The 22,063-nt window shown below is 43.9% G+C and overlaps 1 protein-coding gene across 2 annotated transcripts; it reads left to right on the top strand.

Annotated features, from left to right (window-relative positions):
- Positions 1–955: 955 nt before the first annotated feature.
- On the top strand, positions 956–19,036 carry LOC105855455 (UDP-glucuronosyltransferase 3A2-like). Of its 2 annotated transcripts, XM_012736429.2 has the most exons (7): positions 956–1,049; positions 2,961–3,062; positions 9,259–9,373; positions 11,429–11,960; positions 14,911–15,142; positions 16,589–16,808; positions 18,760–19,036. In XM_012736429.2, exons 1-7 carry the CDS (start codon positions 956–958, stop codon positions 19,034–19,036), a joined length of 1,572 nt encoding a protein of 523 aa, XP_012591883.2. The 2 variants fall into 2 exon arrangements, with proteins under 2 accessions (XP_012591883.2, XP_012591884.2); XM_012736430.2 differs by lacking the exon at positions 2,961–3,062.
- The last annotated feature ends 3,027 nt before the right edge of the window (positions 19,037–22,063 follow it).

Genomic DNA, 22,063 nt, shown 5'->3' with positions numbered 1-22,063 from the left:
GTTGTGACAGATGCACAAACATAAGAATGTAATGCTTCAAATAAATATGAAAAAATACCACACATAGACTGAAGACAATAATAGTACAAAGAGGATTCAAGGGCCCACCTAAGCTGGAGACATGACCCACTGAAGCATTTCTCTGCCTGTTTAGAGTTGCCCTGAAAGCCAATCCTTAGGCCAGTGTTGGTTTGAGAATAGGGAGGAAAAAGGTGACTCCTGGGCATAGCGACCCTGCCCTCCCCAGGCCAACAGCACAGGGGGGTGATTTGACAAACTGTCCTCAGCTTGTGCTCGAGGAGTTCATGGAAAGATCCCCCATCCTATTTTATGATGCTCATTTAGAATGATAGTCTTTGCCTTAGAAGTTCAGTCCTCCAGGGAAAGACCTTGACTTCCAGAGTCACACCACTAGCCCTCTTCATGAATCTTACCTTCTAAAGTTGTCCTCAGAGAGATAGTCCAGGGGTGGTAAAGTGGTTTGCTTTCAGTATTAAATTCCACAGAGAGGAGCTTGGGACACCAGCTAGAGATTATAAGCAGGTCCTTGAAGACATGTGGTGTGAGGATGAAGCAATAGAATAGGCAGCTAGAAAGGAGGTAGAGCACCAGGCAGGTCACTTGGGAGTGGAGGTGCCATCAGTGTCCCTGGCATTCCTGGCTCACAGTATATTCTGGGCAGGGAGTGCTGTGATTACATGGACAGAGCAGGGTTAAGGATTGGCTTGTCAACCCCTCCTACTGACAGCTGGTGGTTTGGCAGCAGATTGTCCAATAGAGCAGCACCCAGGGAGGAGGGCAGAACTGCAAAAGGAGATGACAGAAGACTGGCGGTCTCCTACCTCTTCCCAAACTCACAGTGAGTGTCTTTGGTGCACTGAGGCACATAGGGTCCCTTAGCCTGGCCCAGGGTGTACAGCCCAGGCTGGGCTCCATGGCTGTTGCAAGAGAGAGCATGGCTGGGCGTTGGATGCTGCTTCTATTGGGCTCCCTTCTCCCTGGGATCCTGCTTTCAGAGGTTGCCAAAATCCTGACAGTATCTACAATGGGTGAGTGCTTGGCTAGAAAATGCAGGCAGGCGTGGCATGTGGCACAGTAACCCTTGCCTCCAGGGCTCAGGCTAAGAGTGCTTGATCTGAGCGTCATCCATGTGGTTTTTCCAGCCTGCACTTGTGTAGCGGGCTGGAGGAGAGAGAAAATGGCATGATTGTGGGGCAGAGAGGGGCCTCTACTGCTCAGGTGGACAGGATAGTTTTGCAGAAAACACAAAATCCTCACCTCTATCTTCCTTTTCAGGATATGCTCCCCATTGTGCAGGGCTGGTGCCAGAGGTCTGAGATCCATCCCAGGGCATGGGCCTTTGGGCTGCCTTCTGCAGGGCTCAATGGGATGTTCAGAGGCTCACCCTAAACTTCAGGGGGCAGGGTGCACATAGCATTCAGCAGAATCTATGATAAGTGTTTTCAGGCTCTTGGAGGCCACAGAAGGCACTCTGGGGTAGCACTGCACATTTTCTGAATCTTCATCTGGTATAAAGGTGAAGCAGGGAAAGTGTTTCATGACAGGAAACACAGTGGAGTGTTTCCATCCAGGGAAAACCTGCAGAAATGCCCAGGGCTGAGGGAGGACCCAGGTCATTTGGATGTTTTAGAGCCTCTTTCCTTTCACTTGTGTTGCTGAAAGTTTTTGAAGGATTCATGGGACAGTGAGTTCTGCATTTTATGATCTCAGTTTATTTCCTTTACTTTTGCTTCAAAGGGAATAGAAGATTAGAAGAAACATGTATGTGGATAAATGGGTCATCTCAGGATGGACTTACCCAAGACTTCATTTCAACTCATAATGGGTTCTATTAGATCACTTTTTAGCTCACCCAGAGCAGGGGATCTGAGATCTGGAAGGAACCATCACTCCCTCATCTGGTTTGGCCCCCACTTTGATTTCCTGACAGGGCACCTGAGGGTCAGGGGAGCAGGGCGCCTTTCTTTTGCAGGAGCTCACCCAGCCTCCCTATGGCATGGGAGGAACTGACTCAGGGTTTCCTTCCCCAGGACCCTCCTCACCACAACTGCTACTCAGAAGCACTTTTCAGTGGTGACTTTCGATATCACTGTTTAAGAGACTGCGCGAGTCTATTTGAAACCTATTTTTTCTTTCTGATTCCTAGTAGCAAGGAAGAAAAAGAGCTTCCTTACTTCTTGAGTGTAAACTGTCCCCCTTACTGAGACTCCAAAGGGAGTTGGTGTAGTTCCTTAGGTGCTATAATCCCAGCCTTTGCCACATAATGCCGCCTGGCTTCCCAAGACCCACCATGTCTGCTGTTTGTGTGGGGTCTTGCTCTTGCTGAAGCTGGTTTTGAACATCTGACCTCAAAGTGATCCTCCCACCTCTGCCTTCCTGAGTGCTAAGATTATAGGCATGAGCCACCAAGCCTGGCTTCAAGTCCTTCATCTTTTAACTCCAGTATATTTCAATGTCCTACAGTACATACATTTTGAAAAAGAAGTATCTCAGGGAAAGCTCTGATTGGCTGCTTGTTAGGTGACTCTTCACCTGTTATGTATAACACCATGCCTATAATTCTATCAATGCATCCAATAATATTTCTTTTGGACAGGCCATCTCCATTTGGGCTTGGTTAAAATGCAGCCTACACCTGAGGATGAGGAACTCTTAAGGACTAAGCATGAAGAAACTTATCACACTGACATGGAGACTATGAGTCACAGGTGGCAGTTTTTGATTGGGGATGCCACAGGTTAAGAATTTGTGTAGCCATGGTCTGGGTGCAGGTGTTGCGGCATGCCCAGAGGGAGATGGAGAGACTGAGGAACCTCATCTGCCTCTATTCACTCTCAACTTCCTGTTTCCCTACCCTGCCTCTCCTTGACTTATCACCATACCTGCTTCAGACGCTGTGTTCTCATCATTACAGAATTGAAGTTGTGCATTGTTCCTAGGTGGAAGCCATTATCTACTGATGGACCGGGTGTCTGAGATTCTTCAAGATCATGGTCATAATGTCACCATGCTTCACCAGAGAGGAGATTCTTTTATATCAGGTATCTTTTCTCACTAATTCTTGATTTCTACTACTCAAGGCAAAGAGAAAAATGCCTTCTGCATAGTAAGGTTTAGCAAAATGTTTTCAAAAATGCAATTTGATTGAAAACATGAAAAAGGTATATGTACATGTGTTTGCATGTAAACTCTTGGAAAGCTTCTTAATCCCTGGCTACCAGGAATTGACTCTCCATACGCTTATATTTTTCTGTCTAACTTGACTTCTACTCCATCCCAAGCAACCATCCACACATTATTTTAATAAATTCTACTTTATAATGTGCTTAGAAATATACTGAATGAAGTATTTGGTCACATTTAACATTTCTTATATGGAAGGATTATTTTTCTTTTTACATGTCCTAAATTGCTCTTTCCCCTTTTTATGATATCTGACATTTAAGGAAGCTTTCTTAGGGAGCCCCTTATTTATGCAGCTAAAATAGAATCTGACACTGGGACGATCTTATAGTCTTGAAAAATAAATGGCTGTCCATGACTATGTGCATAGTGACGTCATAAATTCTTAAGTGAATCCTCAGATCCAAAGAATTTTAGCTAAAACAAAGCTCCTCATAAATCTTGTCAATTCTTCTTCTCTGCCCCACAGAGAAACAGAAGTCCAGAGAACTTAGAGGATTTGCTCAAGGTCACATGACAGATTAATACGACAGTTGGGTGGTTTTCGCACCTGCGACTCTGCATTACTCAATATAAAAATATTACTCAGGCCTTAATTTAAAGAAATCCAAAAATCTTTGAGAAACAAAATTCTGAGATATTATTTAAAAGAAAACTTCATAGGTCACCTTAGGCTTTGTTCGTGTTCAGGCGTTTAAAACAAATCATTTTGCAAATACTTTTTTTCATTTAATGTTTATATTTTTTGTTGTAGTAAAATGTACATAACATATAATCTACCATTTTAACCATTTTAAGTGTACATTTTAATAACTTTAAGGAAACTCACATTGTTGTACAACCTTTACCACCATCCATCTCCAGAACTTTTTCATCATCATAAACTAAAACTCTGTCCACTAAACAGTAAATCCACATTACCTACTGCCCCAACCCCTGGGACCATTGTTCTGTCATAGTAAAAATTCCTTTGTCTATTGTCTAGACTCTGAATCCATAATTGGATCTTTGTGCGAGAAGCAACTAGATCTAGACTGAAACCCTCTTGTGGTTTAGATGACATATATAGCACATTTCGTTTATCCATTCATCCATTGATGGACATTTGGTTTGTTTCCACTTTTTGACTATCATGGATAATGCTGCTGTGACCATTGATACACAAATTTTGTTTGAGTTCCTGCTCAATGCCATTTTAATCATCTTCTGGATTAGATAACCCATTCCTCACTGATCATTATTTATATCCCTTTGCATCTACCTTGACTGGACAGCTGGTTAAATATATTGTAGTATATTGATTTTTAATATAATTATATCTTAGTTTCAAAAATTGGAATAAGTGAAAAATTGAAATTAGATTAAAAAATTAATTGTAGCAGTTCCCATGGAATAAGGAATATTATTATTGAGGAATAAATGAAAGCTACTGACACTCTACCCTTTAACAAATATACACACACCAAAATCTATAAACAATTAAAAGAATTCATGGAATTTCTTCCATTTTATCACAGTTTTAGGAATATAGAGTTTCTTTTAACAGTCCCTCATCACAGATGTGTCTGAAGCTTTGAAACAACATTTCCATTGTTCACATCATTAGAGCTTCATTAAAGTCTGCAAATAAAGAAAAGACATGATTGGGTTATTTCTGACAGATGCCCAATCCGGTGTATTGAAACATTTGAATAATTTATTACCTCCTTGTTTGGGTATGCTTTACTATCCTTTTTATTTATTCATGACTTTAAAAAATAAATAACATTAGAAGCACTGAAGAAGCAAAAGTTTCTGAAACTCACATGTACTACCGCTTCAACCAATATGGGGAAGCACAAGTGGATTATTGGTGGTGGCTCTAAGAATGGGAAGGAGAGTAACGGAAAAAGCCTAGAGTGCCTTGAACAGATTTGTGGATATGTGCTGAGAACTCTGCTAGTGATGACTCGGGAGGAAGATAGGAACATGGTAGAGAAAATCTATGTTGTCTTAGAGGCTATGTAAATCACCATTAGTACACTTTGGTGGAAATATAGAGGTTGAAATTTTCTTGCTGTGTGTAGTAAAAGGAGAGGAAATAGAGCAAGTGAGAATAGAACTATTAGGCAACACGGAACTAGGACTTCATGTTTTGGGAAATTCTCAGCCTATTAGGATTATAAAAGATCCTAATATTAGAGGTATCAAGGTCAGGAAACCAGTATATCCTTTTCTGTTGTGAGGATAGCCAATTGTATGGCTGGACGAGCTTTTCATAATCTCTCTGAAGGATTAGAAGGTGAGAGTACTGAGTCACACAGAGGATCATTGAAGAGATTAGTGTGAGGCAGGTTCACTGTGTACTGGTTATGAACTTGTTTGAGTTTGGCAAGACAGAACACACTCTATACAAGTTACATGAGGTGGATTCTTACTTTCAATAGGCAGCAAGGGACAATGGAAGCCCAAGGTTCATGGCCAGCTGGTCTCCTAAGGCTCAAAAAGCTGCGTGGGTCAAATGGAGTCTCAAGTGTGCATGCCCCACGTGTATTGTGGATGAAGGTCTGTGAAAAGCAGCCCACCCTGGGTTTATACTCTGGGGAAACCTGAAACACTAGGCTAAAGATGGAAAAACAACCTGTTTCTAGTGAGAATTGGAACAGAGCATGGGCTCTTCAAGCCAGTTTCTTCCTATCTCAAGATGTTGCAGTCCTAGCACATTCTACAGTTATTCTTGAGAACTGTAAGTGAGAAAGCAGAGGGAAGAACAGGGTCAGTCTTAGGCCACCCAGTGACTTATCCTGCAATTAGGTGTATGATTCATGGACCCCTTCTCCCATAGTGGCAGAAGCCATAAATAAAATGAAGTAATCTAGAAAGTTCTGTGCAGCAGCCTCTATCCAGTGAAGTGAACTTTCATGACAAACACAGGAGATCCCCAATGTACCTGAGAATTTTATGCCAGCAAAACCACCGCCAATTTGGACTGAAAAGAACAAGAGAGAGAGAATGACAGGGAAGAAAACTGTTGGACTTCCAAAATACTAAGAGGCGGATATAGATTGATAAACTCCTCAGCTGCAAACATGCGAGCCTTCCTGGAAAAGGAGGATAACTCTGAGGGTGAAGCCGTGAGCCCAGAGGGCAGAGCTTCAAGCCCAGAGGGCTGAACTGGAGACCAGAGGATTATTCTGTGTCCTTAAAACTTAATTTTCTTTGCCCAGTTGGTGTCAAAATATCTTGGGACTGGCGACTCGTTTTTTTCCTTTCTATTGTGTCCCTATTTAAATAATAATGTCTATCACTAGTATCCTATGCCTATTCCACTATTGATTTTGGGGAGCAGATAACTATTTTCTTGCTTTCATAGATTCACTGATGAAGAGCAATTTTGCTCCCGGATAGATCCCATCCAGACTCTAATCCATACCTGATTTACATAATTCAGGTGATGTGATTTGAAACTTTGAGGTGATAAGACTTAGATGAGATTTTGCACTCTGAATTGATTTAATCACTTGATAGTTTGGGGGATGTTGGGATGGGATGAATGCATTGTCAATCCAGGTGCAATGTTTGGTGGCCAGAGAGCAGACTGTGGTAGGCACATAACATCCCTTCAAAGATAGCCATGCCCTAATCCATGGAAGCTATGAATATGCTATCTTACATGGCAAAAGGAGCTTTGGAGATATGAGTAATATAAGGCCTTTGAAATGGGAAGATTATCCTGGATTATCCCAATGGGTCCATTGTAGTTCAGGAGTTCTTATAAAGAAAAAAAGGATTGGCTGGGCATTTGACTCACACCTGTAATCCCAGCACTTTGGAAAGGTGGGAGGATTGCTTGATGCCAGTAGTTGCAGACCAGCCTAAGCAAAAAAGCATGACCTCATCTCTACAAAAAAATTGAAAAATTACCTGGGCTTGGTGTGCGCCTGTACTACAAAGTACTCTGAGAGCCTGAGGCAGGAGGATGCTTGAGCCCAGGAATTTGAGGTTGTAGTGAGCTGTGATGATGTCACTGCACTGTAGCCCCTGGCAACAGAGGGAAACTCTGTCTCAAAGGTGGAAACAAAGAAGAAGAAGAAGAGGAGGAGGATGAGGAGGAAAAAAGAAGAAGGTAGGAGAGTCATAAAAGAAATAATGATAAAAGAAAAAAATTAGAGTTTAAGATTGCCCACTGGAATGGACAGGTGTGCAGCCTTTAGCAGCTGATAAAGCAAGAAGGTGGATTGCCTCCTAGAGCCTTCAGCCCTTTCCACATGATATTTTCTTCTAATGAGACTCATTTTGGAGACTTCTGACCTCCAGCATTGTAAGATACTACATTTGTTTTGTGCAGCTACTAAGTTTGTAGTCATTTGTTATAGCAGCAATAGGAACCGAATACTGCCATGTTAGGTGGTCAAGCAGACTCTCTGAGGCATAAGAGAAGGTTGGAAAAGCCTTTATATTGAAGGTGTCCCTGGGGGCACTAAGGGAAGAGCCTATTTTATCACAATTTGTATAGATTCCAGAGCCTTTTGTTATAGAGGCCGTATTGCAAATGGGCTGATTATTAAGTAATGAATGCTCTTAAGTAAAACTAATACATGAGGAATATGTTCTCTTTAGAATGCAAAAAGCCCTAAATGATCTTGGGCTTATAACATTGTGCGCCCAGAGAGGCTCCACATTGTTTCTAAGATAGTGCCAAGCTTTTTTGAGCTTCTCTGTGAATATTTTTATGTCTTGAATAAGTGTGTCAAATGAATCACCACAGAGAAGGACATCTTTAGTGTAAGGTCATACCTGTACTCCAAGAGAAAGCTGAATGCAGGATGTCGCTAGCAAAGACTGGGCAATAGGGCTGTTGAGGTACTCCATGGGCTGCCCATTACAGGTGTGTTGTGCTCCTTCCTAGGGGAAGGTAGGCTGTGGCTGAGAGCCTGCTGAAATAGGCTCAGGAGAGAACATAATAGCCAAATCTGTGAGTGCAAAGTATTTGCCAGTAACTACTTGAATACAGTCTACAACTTCCATTAGATTGGGTATGGAGGCTTTAATATGTGAAACTGTGCCTTAATCTAGCCCCAACCCCTGTACAAAATTTTACTTGGGTGTCATCTGCTGAAAGCACGTGTGAATAAGAGGGCATGAAAGGTTTATTAGTTATAAAATGAGGCTGTTTTGGAAGAGTAGGACAAACTTCCAAGTGAATCTGAAAAAATGGCTTTACAGAGCAGGGAAGGATGACTGGCTTGAGTTTTTATTATGTGAAGGGATTGGGATGGCATGAGGGTTCCCTGCAATTGACTTGACTTGCATGGTTTGAAACTCCTACCAGGCTAAGGGAGGGAGTGTGTGTCGTGTGGGGTTTCTTACCAGTTTGCCCAGATGAAGCACAAAGGGGGACAGGAAGATGGGGCTTGAAGACTGTCCAGGGTCCAACATCCAAAATGAAGTCAGATTTTTTATTACACACAGGTAACGTGGAAGGATCCAAGCTGGTAAGTAGTGATGCAGGAGATGGGTATTTTAATTACACCTGTTAGTACTTTTCCATTGAATTAAAAATTATGTTTATATATCACTTCAAAAAATAAAAGCCAACTTTTTTTCTAAAACAGAAAGAGCAGACGCTCTGGAATCAAACAGACCTATACTGTATTTAAATCCAAACTGTCACTTCCTATGTGTGTAATTTTGACAGATTATCTTAAACTAAATTAGCCTTTGTTTTCTTACCTGTAAAGTGAGACAAATAGCTGAACCTTTAAAGAAAGCTTTAAATGGAACTTGCCATAACTTTAAATTGAAAAAACAATCAGCAATAATTGCAAGGGTCTCAATAAATGTCATCAGTATATAAAACTGAATGAATGAGAAAGAAACAAAAGATAATGCATTTCAGAAAGCAAACAATCAAATAAATATAAATAAATTTTATTCATTGGAATGAAATTTTGGAATAAAATTGGAATAAAATTTCCATTTTATTCATTGGAATAAAATGTTTGATATTATTGTGCTAATGTTACCATGTTGTGGGCATAGTTCTTTTTTTGTAACCCATTGCTGTTCTCTTAGATTTTAAAGAGGAGGAAAAATCATACCAAGTTATGCGTTGGTTTCTACCTGAAGATCATCAAAAAGAACTTAACAAGCGTTTCAATTTCTTTATAGAAGAAGCTTTCAATGGCAGGTAGTTTTTTATTCCTTGAACCAGAGAGTCACTATTTTAATCATACCAATGAATGGATGGATGCATGGAAATCTGGAATGAAGAAAAGAGAAATGGATGGCTAGATAGATGGATGGATGCATAGAAGGACAGCTAGACGATAGGTGGGTGGATAGATGATAGGTTGTTAGATTTGGTACAATCACGGGAAATTCTTCCTTACTCTGTGCTGTCCTCATGCTCCGAGCATGAATGTATTTCTGTACAAAGTGAAAGGTTGTTCCTTCAGGGAATTCTTTCCTACATGTCACCTACAAACTTTGCCTATAATTTCCCCAACACAGAGACAAGGATATGGCCCCTATCTTCTCATCATCAATGGGGATATCAGAGCCACTTGTTTCCTCTTTTTTTTCTCCCTTCTTCTCATACATGTTTAAAAATAAAGGGAAGACTTATGAATATTGCTTCTTCAGAAGTTGAAGATTTGGCCATGTCAAGGTCTTTTATAAAGCAACCAACCTGGTACAAAATGAGACATGAAACTGACTACTTTTGCTTCATCTAGAATGGAAAGGAACAGATAATATTTGAATCTTAGAAATAAAAGAGGAAAGAGAGAAATCCATGCCTATCTTAGTTAATTACAGCGGCCGTACACCTCTCCTTTCTTTGCAAATTATAATCAGTAGTCAAAGTGATGCTCAAATCTGAATTTTTCCATAAAGCTTTTTTCCTCACTCAAACTGGGAGACCACATTCCCTCCTCTATAGGTCTTATCTAACCCACCCATTTGACACTTAGCCTATATCATCTTGCACAGTGAGTTATAGATTTTAATGAGTTTTATGAGTTATAGATTTTTATACCTTGTCTCTTCTCCCCCAGTTTATTATTTTTAAGGACAAATATGAGAAATAACGCATCCATACCATTTTTAAATTTTCTAAATAATTTTAAAATATAATTAACAAACTATATTCTAAAAATTGTTATGCATTACTGAGATTGTCCAAATTATCTGGCAATCATTCCTTTGTTATGAAACTCTTTAAAAATGCACAAACAAGGATGATTTCAGGCAACACTTTTATGTGACTTGAAGCTGGCCTTAAAGTTAGGCAGCGATCAGCATATACCTTATAAGTTCTCAGCCTCAGGGCAATCCCTAAGTAAAGAGCAATGGTGCAGTGATGTTCAGGTTACAATTGTGCCAGGGCATTGGTTCTTTCAGTACTTGAAGCCCAACAGGCTCCTCATATCTAGAGCCCTGGAACCTATGAGCTCTTGCATGGGCATCCTCATTGATTTCCTTAGCATGCTGGAATACAGGATCATATCCTTTGAAGAAAATGCAGGGAACACATTGCAAGAAGAAAGGTCCCTTAATTAAATGTCAGTACAGCTTTGGCATTTTCTTCTCTAACTACTCCAGCCTACATTGTAGTGGAAAGGATAATCATGTGTTTCAAAACCAGGTTGTGTTTAGTTTTTGTTTTTTTCCATTGCTTAATTCCCAGACATAGAAAGATGAAATTTTCATTTTTGGCTAACATTTGTGGTTCTAATATGAACAGTGTTTCTTGATTGAGGCAATGTCTGATATGCAAACACACAATGATAAAAAATTAGTATATACAATATTGATAAAGTCTATCATCAATTTACCTACAAGTCTAGGTGGGAAAACAAGAAAGTCACTCATAAAAAGTCACTGGATGAAGGAGGGTTAAACAGAGTATGACAGAATTTATCAAGGAGACATAGAACTGTGAGATTTGATTCAGTCAGAGATGGCTCCCAGAACAGAAGAGCCATGAATTGGCCATGATGATGGATGGGATTTGGATCTGGATGGAAAGGAGAGGGGAGAAGGGTGCCCTCTAGGGAGCATAAACATTGGAACCACAATGACCATGGCAGAGTGTGTTTGTGGGAAACTGTATGAATGTGTGTGCTACTGCTAGTTATGCTCTTGGTTCTCTAAGATATTGTCTGTGTATCTCAAGTTTCTTTAATGTATTGTGAATTCAACACCTCCCATGAATATTTATCATTTATTTTCTTTCTTACAGAGGAATATATGAAAACTTTTTAAAGTTCATAGAGCAATTTGGGTTTCAGTGCAGTCATTTGCTAAGCAGAAGGGATATCATGGATTCCTTAAAGAATGAGAACTTCAACCTGGTGATAGTCGATGGTTTTGACTACTGCCATTTCCTGATTGCTGAGAAGCTTGGCAAGCCATTTGTGTCAGTTCTTACCACCTCATTTGCAAACGTGGACTTTGGGCTCCCAAGCCCCTTGTCTTATGTTCCAGTATACAATTCCTTGTTAACTGACCACATGGACTTCTGGGGCCGAGTGAAGAACTTTCTGACTTTCTTTACTTTCTCCAGGAGGCAATGGCAAGTTCAGTCTATGTATGACAACACCATCAGCGAGCATTTCCCAGAAGGCTCGAGGCCAGTTCTGTCTCAACTCCTACTGAAAGCAGAGCTGTGGTTTGTTAACTCTGACTTTGCCTTTGACTTTGCCCGGCCCCTACTTCCCAACACCGTTTATGTTGGAGGCTTAATGGCCAAACCCACTAAACCAGTACCACAAGTAAGTACACCCTTAGCACTAATTTGGATTTCATGCCAAGGCCTTCAGTACATGGTTGTTGGCTGCCCTGTGCCAGCCAGATCCTGAGACTGAAGCAGAGCCAGGTGAGGGAGGTCCCTAGGGCCTGCTGTGTGAGGAGGGTCTCCCCTTCAGGGCTGTGCTAGTACAGTGCTGGGCCCTTCATGCTCCTGAGATTGAGGCCTGCTCCTGTGGGCTCCTCTGGCTGCTGTCTTGCCTCACCCTGGTCCTGGGCTTGCTATGATAAGCATTTATGACAGTTACTGTTTTCATTTGCATTTTGCATGACCATGTGTATAATAAATATGTAGTTAATGCCCATTGCATGCAATAATGTTCAGGAAAATAAATTACTTATTGACGATGCTGTGAGACAGGTAGTAAGTGGGCAGGACTGTGTGGGACCGACTGACAGCCAGAATGGCAGGTGTCATACCCAGTATTCCATGGAACTGCAGGTGCCATCTCAGTCCTCTGCCTGTACAGCCCTGGCTCCTGGGTCCACCTAGATCTTGTGATCTGATTTGTCTGAGGTTGGCCCAGGCTACTGTAATTTATACTTTGGTAGATTTGAATAAGCAGTTTGGACTCGGATCTCCTGCTGTAGAAGGTTCTAGAAGGGAGGACAGTAATAGGGGTTTGCAACGCCTCCGATATAATCGGGTCCCTGGGCAGCGTGCACTGCAAGATATGGGAGAGAGAAAGACACCAACACAAAAAGTAAGGTGAAAGGGTGTGGGGAAGTCAGGGGACCACCAGCATTCCTGTGAGCCAGGTGGCACTGAGTGACTCTAGCTCCCTTTTTTATTCTCTTTTTCATGCTATAGATTACAAAGATTTCACATGAAAAGCTCATGGTTTACAATGTGTAGAAATTTCAAGTCTCTTTGAAAAGTCACAAGATGCCTTAGCTGATTATTCTTTTATCTATAGCAGCAGGAACACACAGTTCTTTACTAAGCACAACTACACCTCAAGGTATGTATATATAGTATCTCTGAACCCAGCAGCTTTGGCCCATTCGATTGAGGAACAAAGAGATCAGTACTTCTTACTGGAAGGATAGCTCCCCATTAATTGAGGCCTTCTACTGAGAAAGGGGAGAGAAGGAACTCAACCTGGTGTGTTTTAAGAATTGGAGCCTGGCATCCCTTCTCCCGGGCTGACATTTTGCAATCTTCCTCTAAAGCTATGGGTGGATTTCATGTCAAGTGGCTCTGCAGGTATTTAGGCATAAGGCCCCTCAGGCTTTAAGGTGGGTTCTAGTTTGCTGTACTCCCAGAGGGTTGGAATGCCCACCAACTAGGTAGTTAACTTGTGCCCTTATCTCTGACTCCTGCTCGGGCAGCATTTCTTCACCTGCCCCCCTCCTAAGGCCTCAGTAATGGGGCCCCTAAGCCCTGGTGGTCTTACCCCATAAGGACAGCTAAGATCAGTTGGCTGCCTGCTGCCTGTTAGCACTGGGTTGCCATTTTGCAGCAGTTGTCATGGACCACATCCTGCTCCCATAGGTGTGATCCTCTGTAATTTTATAAATGAAGAAAGATGGAGGTGCAGGTGACATAGGTGACCTTCCCAGCACCATAAATTTGAGAGGTCCTGAGGGCCTGGACTTGGTCTTGGCCTTGAGGTCACCAAATACCCACTCCTTTTCTCCTCACCTGGCAGTGAGTGAGCAGGAGGAGCTAGGGGTGATCCAAGGGGAGATGGGCTTCACGTTGGTTACAGGAGCTTAAAGGAATGACACTGGGAGGGAGGGAGGCCCCCATGCAGGTAAAGCAGGGCCCACATGAGGAGGGAGAGGTGGGCTGGCCATGATGCTAGACTCCCTGGATACCCTGGGCTTTTTGGCTGGATGGACTAATGCATGAGCAAAGGAAAGGGGGACTGAGTGGAGCTTTCGTTGTGGGGCAGGGGCACAGGGTGGGGCAGGCTTTGGCCATAAAGTAAAGGGAGCAAATCATTGTGAGGAAATAATGGCAGTGAGGTTTGGAATATCTCTAAGACACACATGCTTTTTTAATAAACATCACCTTCTCTTTATTTTCAATTTTTATACAATGGTCTTTGGTTGATTTAGTCGTTATAGAAAGGGTGACAAGATGGCTAATCAGACAGTGATGGGCTGTGTAGATCCAGTAGGGGCCCGACCACATAATAGGATGAGGAGTTGGGAGCTTAGGGGAGCTGCAAAAATGCAGAGAGAATCAGGGTCGAGAACATATCTGGAAATAAGAAGTGACAAATCTGTGTTAAAGCCACAGTGAAGACGTTAGACACTAACCTTCCTTAAGAACATCCTGGGGACTTGAAGATACAAGCTGCTCAGGTGTACCATTGGGGCTGGGCATGGCTGTTTTGTACAATCCTTCCCATGTGGTTATCATTTGCAGTCCTGTGGGTGAGGCACTGTGGTGGGGGATGAAATACGTATGAAGATCAGTGGCTGAGATTATCGTGGAATTAGGATCCACTCTGTGTGGGTGGGGGGAGCCTTACCCCATTCTGCCTCCATCTCTGCTGACAGTGATGTTCTCCCAGCTTCTCCATTCCAGCCTCCAGAAGCCCACTCCCCATGCTGGGCACTGACCCCCAACTGGTGCTGTCCCAGACCACCACCTCTGGTCTGGCCTTGGACATCAAGGCCTGAGATGACCCTGACTCCCTGAACATGGATTGGCATGGAGGAAGAGGAACAGCCCAGAATCTGGGGTCAGGGTTTGAAAGAAGAGAGCTGTTCTCACCCACACAGGTGTCAACAGTGCAGGGGTGCTGAGCGTCCCAGGGGCCATGATAACTGTTTCAGGACAGTGATGTCACGGCACTGTTGAGAGCCACTGATAAGAGGGTGTGTCAGGGTATAGTGTGACTTGCATTCTGCTGCTTTCCCAAGTAACTGTGTTGTATTCTTTGCTTGTTTATCCCTCTCCAGGACTTGGAGAATTTTATTGCCAGGTTTGGGAACTCTGGTTTTGTCCTTGTGGCTATGGGCTCCATGGTGAAGATCACTAGCTTCCGGGAAATCCTTAAGGAGATGAACAGTGCCTTTGCCCACCTCCACCAAGGGGTGATATGGAAGTGTAAGCATTCTCACTGGCCCAAAGATGCCAACGTGTCCACAAATGTGAAACTAATGGACTGGCTTCCTCAGAGAGACCTCCTGGGTAAGGGCTGCCCAGGCCTGTTCCTCTCTTTCCATTGTCCTGTGTTTGGGCCTCTTCAGGGCTCTGGCCCCTAGCTTGACATTTGTCTCAGCCAGAAACGAGCTGCCCATGGGTAAAGGTAAGGCTCTAGGGGGCAGGAAGGAGCCGACAGCTGGAGGTCTTGAGGAATCAGCCTATTTTTCCTAAGGGATCAGATGCCAAAACAGCCAACTTTCGTCCTTCTTTTCTATCCCTGTCTGACGTGTGCAGCTAGTAGTGATATTCCTGTCATGTCCCCTCAACCCTACTGTATTTAGTCTTGGACCAGGTCACCCAAAATGCAAGACAACCTGTGAACTCTGAGAATATACTCTGAGAGAGGATGCTGCCACTCTGTTAGTGGCTTTGTGAGGGGTAGATCAGCCACATGTAGTTACACAAACACACATCCACACAGAGAGACATCCTCTAAATCCAGAAAGGGTCTGAGCAACTCAATCTTCACAACATTGATGGCAATATTGACTTTAGGATGTGCCAACATAGCTTTGTGCCAAGCTTAGCAACTTCGCAGCTCGTGATTTGTTTTACCAAGTTGTCTGGTCTAGACAGTTTCTTCATTGCAGCCAGTTTCTGAGCTCCCGATACTACTTGTTAGAGACCCCCAGTACACAGCACTGAGTGGAGCAAACACTCATAACCAAGATAAGGCTCAAAATACCTGAAGCATTTAAGAAACACATTCCTGGCCCCAATTCTGCAAACTCATCTCTTTAACTCTTTAATATCTTTAATTCTATAACCCAGGATTCTCATTTCCAAGAAGAGGTAAGGAGATTCTGATACTGTTTTCAGCTGAGTTACTCTGGGTGAGAGGGACTGTTCATGATAACAATAATTTTAGTTAGCTCCAAATACTGCTGGGAGGCAGGGACAGGAACTGGAAATACTTTAGCATTGAAGGGTCTTGTCACATGATGGAGACTACCATACTAGTCCAGCAACACATGGATTGTGATGGCAAAGAATGGATCAGGAGTTAAAGAGAAAGAAATTAGTTGTCAGTGGATAACAAAGAGCTCAGGACAGACAGACTGGGGAGGTAGAGACAGAGAGAGAAACACAAGAGAGGGAATACAGATGAGAGAAGCAAAGAGAGCACAGAAAGGACAGGGAGAAGGAAGGATGGATGGATGGAGGGGCGATATGTGCCTTGTAGCCCTCTTTTTTATAGAACTCCCTGGGTTCTCAGTCTTACCTGGGCTTGGAAAAGGCTCTATACACAGCATGGCTTGGAATCTAGCACCTTGGAACTGCTTCCTTGGATGTGCCCTAAGCTATATCATTCTATACAATGGCTCCAACACACCTCTATGTCTCCTTGGCCTTTTCTCATGCCTTCCCTGCTTGATCTGGTTTTCTAAAACGATCATCCTCAATATTGCACCCTTTTCTCCTTTGCAACAGCTCACCCCAGCATCCGTCTGTTGGTCACCCATGGCGGGCAGAACAGCATCATGGAGGCCATCCAGCATGGGGTGCCCATGGTGGGCATCCCTGTTTTTGGAGACCAGCCAGAAAACATGGTCCGAGTAGAAGCCAAAAAGTTTGGTGTCTCTATTAATTTAAAGGAGCTGAAGGCAGAGACATTGGCTCTTAAGATGGAACAAGTCATAGAAGACGAGAGGTATGCCGCCGTCAAGTGTGTGCTGCCTTCGGGTGGGTGAGGCACGAACACTAAGGGCACTGAGTTGTCCCGTGTTTCTATGCAAACTGTATTTCCCGGGACATGGGATAATGTGTGTGTGATGCTAAGAGCTGACCTGTGTCTTCTGAGAGCAAGACTAGAGCAATTTATGTTAGATGCCAAGAATCACTTTCTACCTTTTGTGTTTGGGGCACCCAAACTACATACACAGGGGCTCTTTGAGAACTCTTATGTTTGCAGTTCTTCTAGTGGAATCCAGCTGGCACAGGATGTTGCCTTTCTGTTCTCCAAATACTCCACAGTCTTTCCCTCGTGGGTTTTTGTTCATGCTGCTCTCTAACACTCCTTCCCTGCTCTTCTTAGAGAGGCCCCTTCATGTCATTTAGTCTATTTTCTAACTCATTTGTTCATAGATTTCATGCCAGAAAGTCCTAGTTGGCCTCTTTTGCTGCCCACTCCAACTATATTATTTCCTCCTTAACACTTCGTAGGGGCTGTAGTTACCTCATTTATTTATGTTTTACTTATTATCTGTCCCCCCGCACTAGAGAGAAGAGAATGTTGATCTTCATGCATATAGCAGTGTGTTCTCTTGTTTTCCACCATGTTCCCAGTGCCTAGCACAGGGCCTGCCACAAAGGAAGTAGCTAAGGAGTTTTGGTCAAGTGAGCTATAGAAAGGTCCCAGTGACCTTTAGGTAACTAACTGCCCATCCAGCACAATGACGTCATGTGAAGATAGAGGTGTACATTTTCTTTTTTATAGCACAGGGCCTGCCACAAAGTAATGAAGTTTCAGCTAATGAGTTTTGGTCAATTGAGGTATAGCGTGGTCCCAGTGACCTCTAGGTAACTAAATGCTCATCCAACACAATGACATTATTTCAAGAGATAAATATACATTGTCTTTCTTATAACTAAGTGGGGCTTAGTGACTAATTAAGCTTTAAAGGGCATAACCGTCAAGGCTTAGGAGACATTGAATCACCTTCAGTTCTATGACTGGTAAGGAACCGCGTAGCTCATGGTTCTTAGCCCTAGAACAGTTGTTAAGTTGTAGGTGTCAGATAATCCCAGAGTAGTTGTAATATTTGCAGTGTCCTGTGTTGTGGATATTCATGTACTGAAGTAGAAGTTTGTAGCTTCCTTTGGAGTTTTGAAGTCTTAGACCCTAAATGACCATGATCCACTGGCCTTTGGGAATGAGTCATTCTGGGCTGGGTGGATCATTCTGGCAGTGTCTGGAATCATCCAGTCACTGTACATCCCCAGGGCCAGCTTGATAGTTTGTGGGACCTGGTGTAAAATGAAAATGTAAGGGTTCTTGTTGTAAAGTTTAAGAATTTCAAGACGGTGACAGCAGAGAATTCAATCAAGCACTGGATAGTACTAAGCTTGTGGTGCAAATTTGCAGACAGCGGTCTAGGAAGTCAGCCCTGGGCAATATGATCCTTCAATGGTGGAGGAATGTGTAGTAATTGTCCTGGGCCTGGCAGTCCCCAGAGTGACATTTTTCACCCAGTCTAGACACTGGCACAAAATAGGTGTTCCATGTATGCGAGGGCTGTCCAGCAAGTAACTAGCTATAATTTTCCTAATTTTTCATATTACATGGTGGGATATTTTCTGGACAGCCCTTGTATATATAATAATTACATCATATAATTTTCCTATAAGCTCCCTTGGAGTAGGGACTAGTCCTTACAGACTGACTCTCCTTTATATAGTTTGAAAGTTTCAGCATTAAGCACAGATTTTTGCATGTAGGTATCATTTTTGAACTTTTCAATGTGACCCAGCTAGACAATTGGTAATCAGGCCAACAAATTGACCTTGAAATGCAGTCTTTAGGGCATCACATAGAAAAGGCTCACACGTTTCAATGCTGTGAGGTCACATCAGTAACAGCCCTGCCCCATCTCTGCCCACAGGTACAAGTCTGCAGCAGTGGCCGCCAGTGTCATCAGACTCTCCCACCCCTTGACCCCCGCCCAGCGGCTGGTGGGCTGGATCGACCACATCCTGCAGACAGGGGGCTCTGCGCACCTCAAGCCCTATGCCTTCCAGCAGCCCTGGCATGAGCAGTACCTGCTGGATGTCTTCGTGTTCCTGCTGGGGCTCACTCTGGGCACCGTGTGGCTTTGTGGGAAGCTGCTGGGGGTGGTGTCCAGGTGGCTGCGTGGGGCCAGGAAGCTGAAGGAGACATGAAGCCAAGGACAGCACAGAGAGGGCTGCGTGTTGTCTCAGACCAGTGGGTACTTAGCCTTGAAGCAGTATAAGAAGGGTGAAACCCACCTTCTCTAGTGTTGTGTAGAAATGTGATTTCTAAATGGATTCTCTTTTTAGTCACTATGGTTCTGAGGTCCTCTGTGTAAAAGATTTCGTACTAATGAGTAGGAGATATGTATCCACATCAAAATGTCCCCAAATGTGTATGAGAATGGGGACTTCAGACTTACTAATAGGTGTTAGATTTCACCTGAGAATTCATGCATGGTGTTCTCTTATTAAGCCTACCCCATCTTTGCTAACTTTCTTCCCTTTTGGCTGGCATTGAGGTTTAGAAACTACTAATGTAGGCGTCAGAATGGAGGAAATGGAGCATGTCACAGGGACTTTCCCCTTCTGGGACTGCCACATTTTGAGAATGTAATTAGGTGACATATGCACTATAAAGATTAATGAGAAGAGGAAATGACAACAAATACCAGATTGTAACAGAGCTATCTGGGGAACTCCTCTTACAAGGCTTTGTGTTGAGCTGGTGCATCTGGAAAAATAGTATGTGTGAAGCAGGTTCACTGTATACTGGTTAACAGTTTGAGTCCAGTGAGACAGACTCCTCCACACACAAATTAGGTGAAATGGGCGATGACTTACAGAGATAGTCAGCAAGGGACTTTAGATGCTCACATTCATTGCCAGTTGGCTGCCCCAATGTTCAGGGCTGCCAGGGCTGGTTGGAATCTCATCTGCCTGTTGCCCACTTCTCAGCTGAGGGACCTAGGGAAGCAGCACCCCGTGGGTTTATACCCCAGGGGATAACATCACTCACCGGATAAAAGAGTTAAAGGATATCCTGTTCTGGCAGTACTGGAACATAGCTGGGCTGTTCTAGCCAGTTCCTTGCTATATCGTATGTTGCATATCCAGCACAGTCTACAGTTATTCTTGAGATCTGCAAGCCATTGCCAGAATACATTTCACCAGGTCCAAGAGGACCACTACCACCAGCAGGATGGTCAGGCCTTCTTGGGGCAGTGTTCCTGGAGCGTTGAGGGGTGTCTGCTGGTCTACCGATGCCATGATACTAGACGAAGCAATATTTGTCATGGCCAGGGACAGATTTGTCATTATTTTTCTATGAACACCGACTCCTGTGAATGGTATCAAAGATCTTGTAAAGGCACAAACCTAGAGGCAGTTATACCTGCTTAGTAAGCCTGGTGTGCAGCTTTAGGCTTCTGGCCCAGTGGTGCTTTCATTCCCAGGGGTGTCATCTAGAGGCACCTCCAGCAGCCCAATGTGCAGGGACCCCGCCATCTGCCAGCTTTCTATCCCACCAACATGCAAGATCCCACACTGTGCACCTGGTTTGGGGGTCACTCCCAGGATGCCTGTAGATTAAGATGTAGCCCTCGGGTGTACACAGCACCCCTTCCCCATTTTGTTATTTGTTGGCCTACTCATAGATGGGGAGACACCACCATTCACCAGCTAAGTTACAATTGCATGAACTCAGCTTTCCCCGTACAATATTGTTCATAAAGCCCCTATGGAGAGGGCTAGCATTAGTACAGTCCTTATGTTCGTCATTGCCACTGGGACACTTCTTATTCATGGAAAGCAGTGGGTCAAAGTACCAGCCAACCAAGGTTTTGGTAGTTGTGGTCATTATTACATTTTGCCATCTTAGGCCAGTTAACAGGACAACTCTCGCTTCCTTTCCTGAGACGGGTGCAAGATCCTCACTTGGTAAGCCAGGGCTTGGGCTCTGCTGGTGTGCACTGTGGTGCTGGCAATGCTGGTGTAGTCTACCAGTAGCGGATGAGAGGGTCACTGTGGTCTGTGAGAGAATAAGATCTAGGGTGGCAGATCCAACACCTCATCAGGTTACCCATGGGAGTCCCAGCTTGGGAGAATCTAAACAAGGCGTTGTGCATCCAGGCCTCTGCTGCCATGTCCTCATGGAGAAAGCAGATTGACAGGTGAGTGCCCCAGCACCCACTCCCCCGGAGTCTCTGGTGCTCCCTACCCATGGGATATGGGTGGGGCTAAGTTGGGGTAGCACCCAGTCCAGAGGATACTACCTCTATGGGCACTCAATGCCCTTGTTGCTTGATTCAGACCTTTCAACCTCCATCTTCCAGTCCAAGAAGGGAGGAAAATCCTGTAAAACCTCGATATGTCTGAAAATGTCACTCACCTGACTAGGAGGATCAGATGTCCCTGGTGCCAACAGAGGGACATTAGCACCCTGGTATTCCTTGGTCCCATCCACTACCTCTGTGGGATCCCATGGTGGGGAGGCAGCTGGGGAAAGCATCACCTCCAGAGTAGATTTAGAGGGCCCTGTCTGGGCTAGTATGGAGGCCTGGTCCACAAATCACCCCCAGGAAGTGCACTTTAATGGGAAAAAAGAAGAATGGTTGAAGATAGTGAGGTGCAGCCTAATCGGATAGCTGCTTGGTCCACCACTGCCCTCGCCAGGCTCAGTGTTCTCAACATGGGCTGCAGTGCTGCGTTTCCCTTGCACTGGAGGGCAGTGTCTAGTGTCCACACTGCCCCAGTCAGACAGGTGACCACCCCACTAGCAGGCCGTCTTGATGTTCTGTCTTCAGTTGCTGTATGAGTCAGCTGTTTTGTTGTTTGGTGGCTCCACTGGGCTGTGGATGACAGAGTGCATGGAAAGCCCATTGTATTCCACGAGAGCACAAGTACATCCATTGTTGTGTTGCTTGGGCAGTGAAGGATGTTCCTTGATCAGAGTGAAGTCCTGTGGGGTATCCAAAAAAATGACATAAATTCCTCTCAAGGGCGGCCATGGTATCCTCGGAATCCACATGATTGACATATATTTGTCCTTTTAGGGAGCAAGCTGTTGCTGTAGTTCTTCCCACACAGAGGTCCTTTAATAGTCCTGTCACTCAGTTGTCATTTTCCTGACCTGAGGGCAAGGCTGTTGGAAAACAGCCCATAGGCGGAAAAATATGTATTAAGATATGGTGGTAGGGG

Source organism: Microcebus murinus, chromosome 11 (assembly GCF_040939455.1).
Source record: "Microcebus murinus isolate Inina chromosome 11, M.murinus_Inina_mat1.0, whole genome shotgun sequence".
Lineage (NCBI taxonomy): Eukaryota > Metazoa > Chordata > Mammalia > Primates > Cheirogaleidae > Microcebus > Microcebus murinus.
Note: the sequence above shows the minus strand (reverse complement) of the source record. Positions and strands in the feature narration are given on the sequence as shown.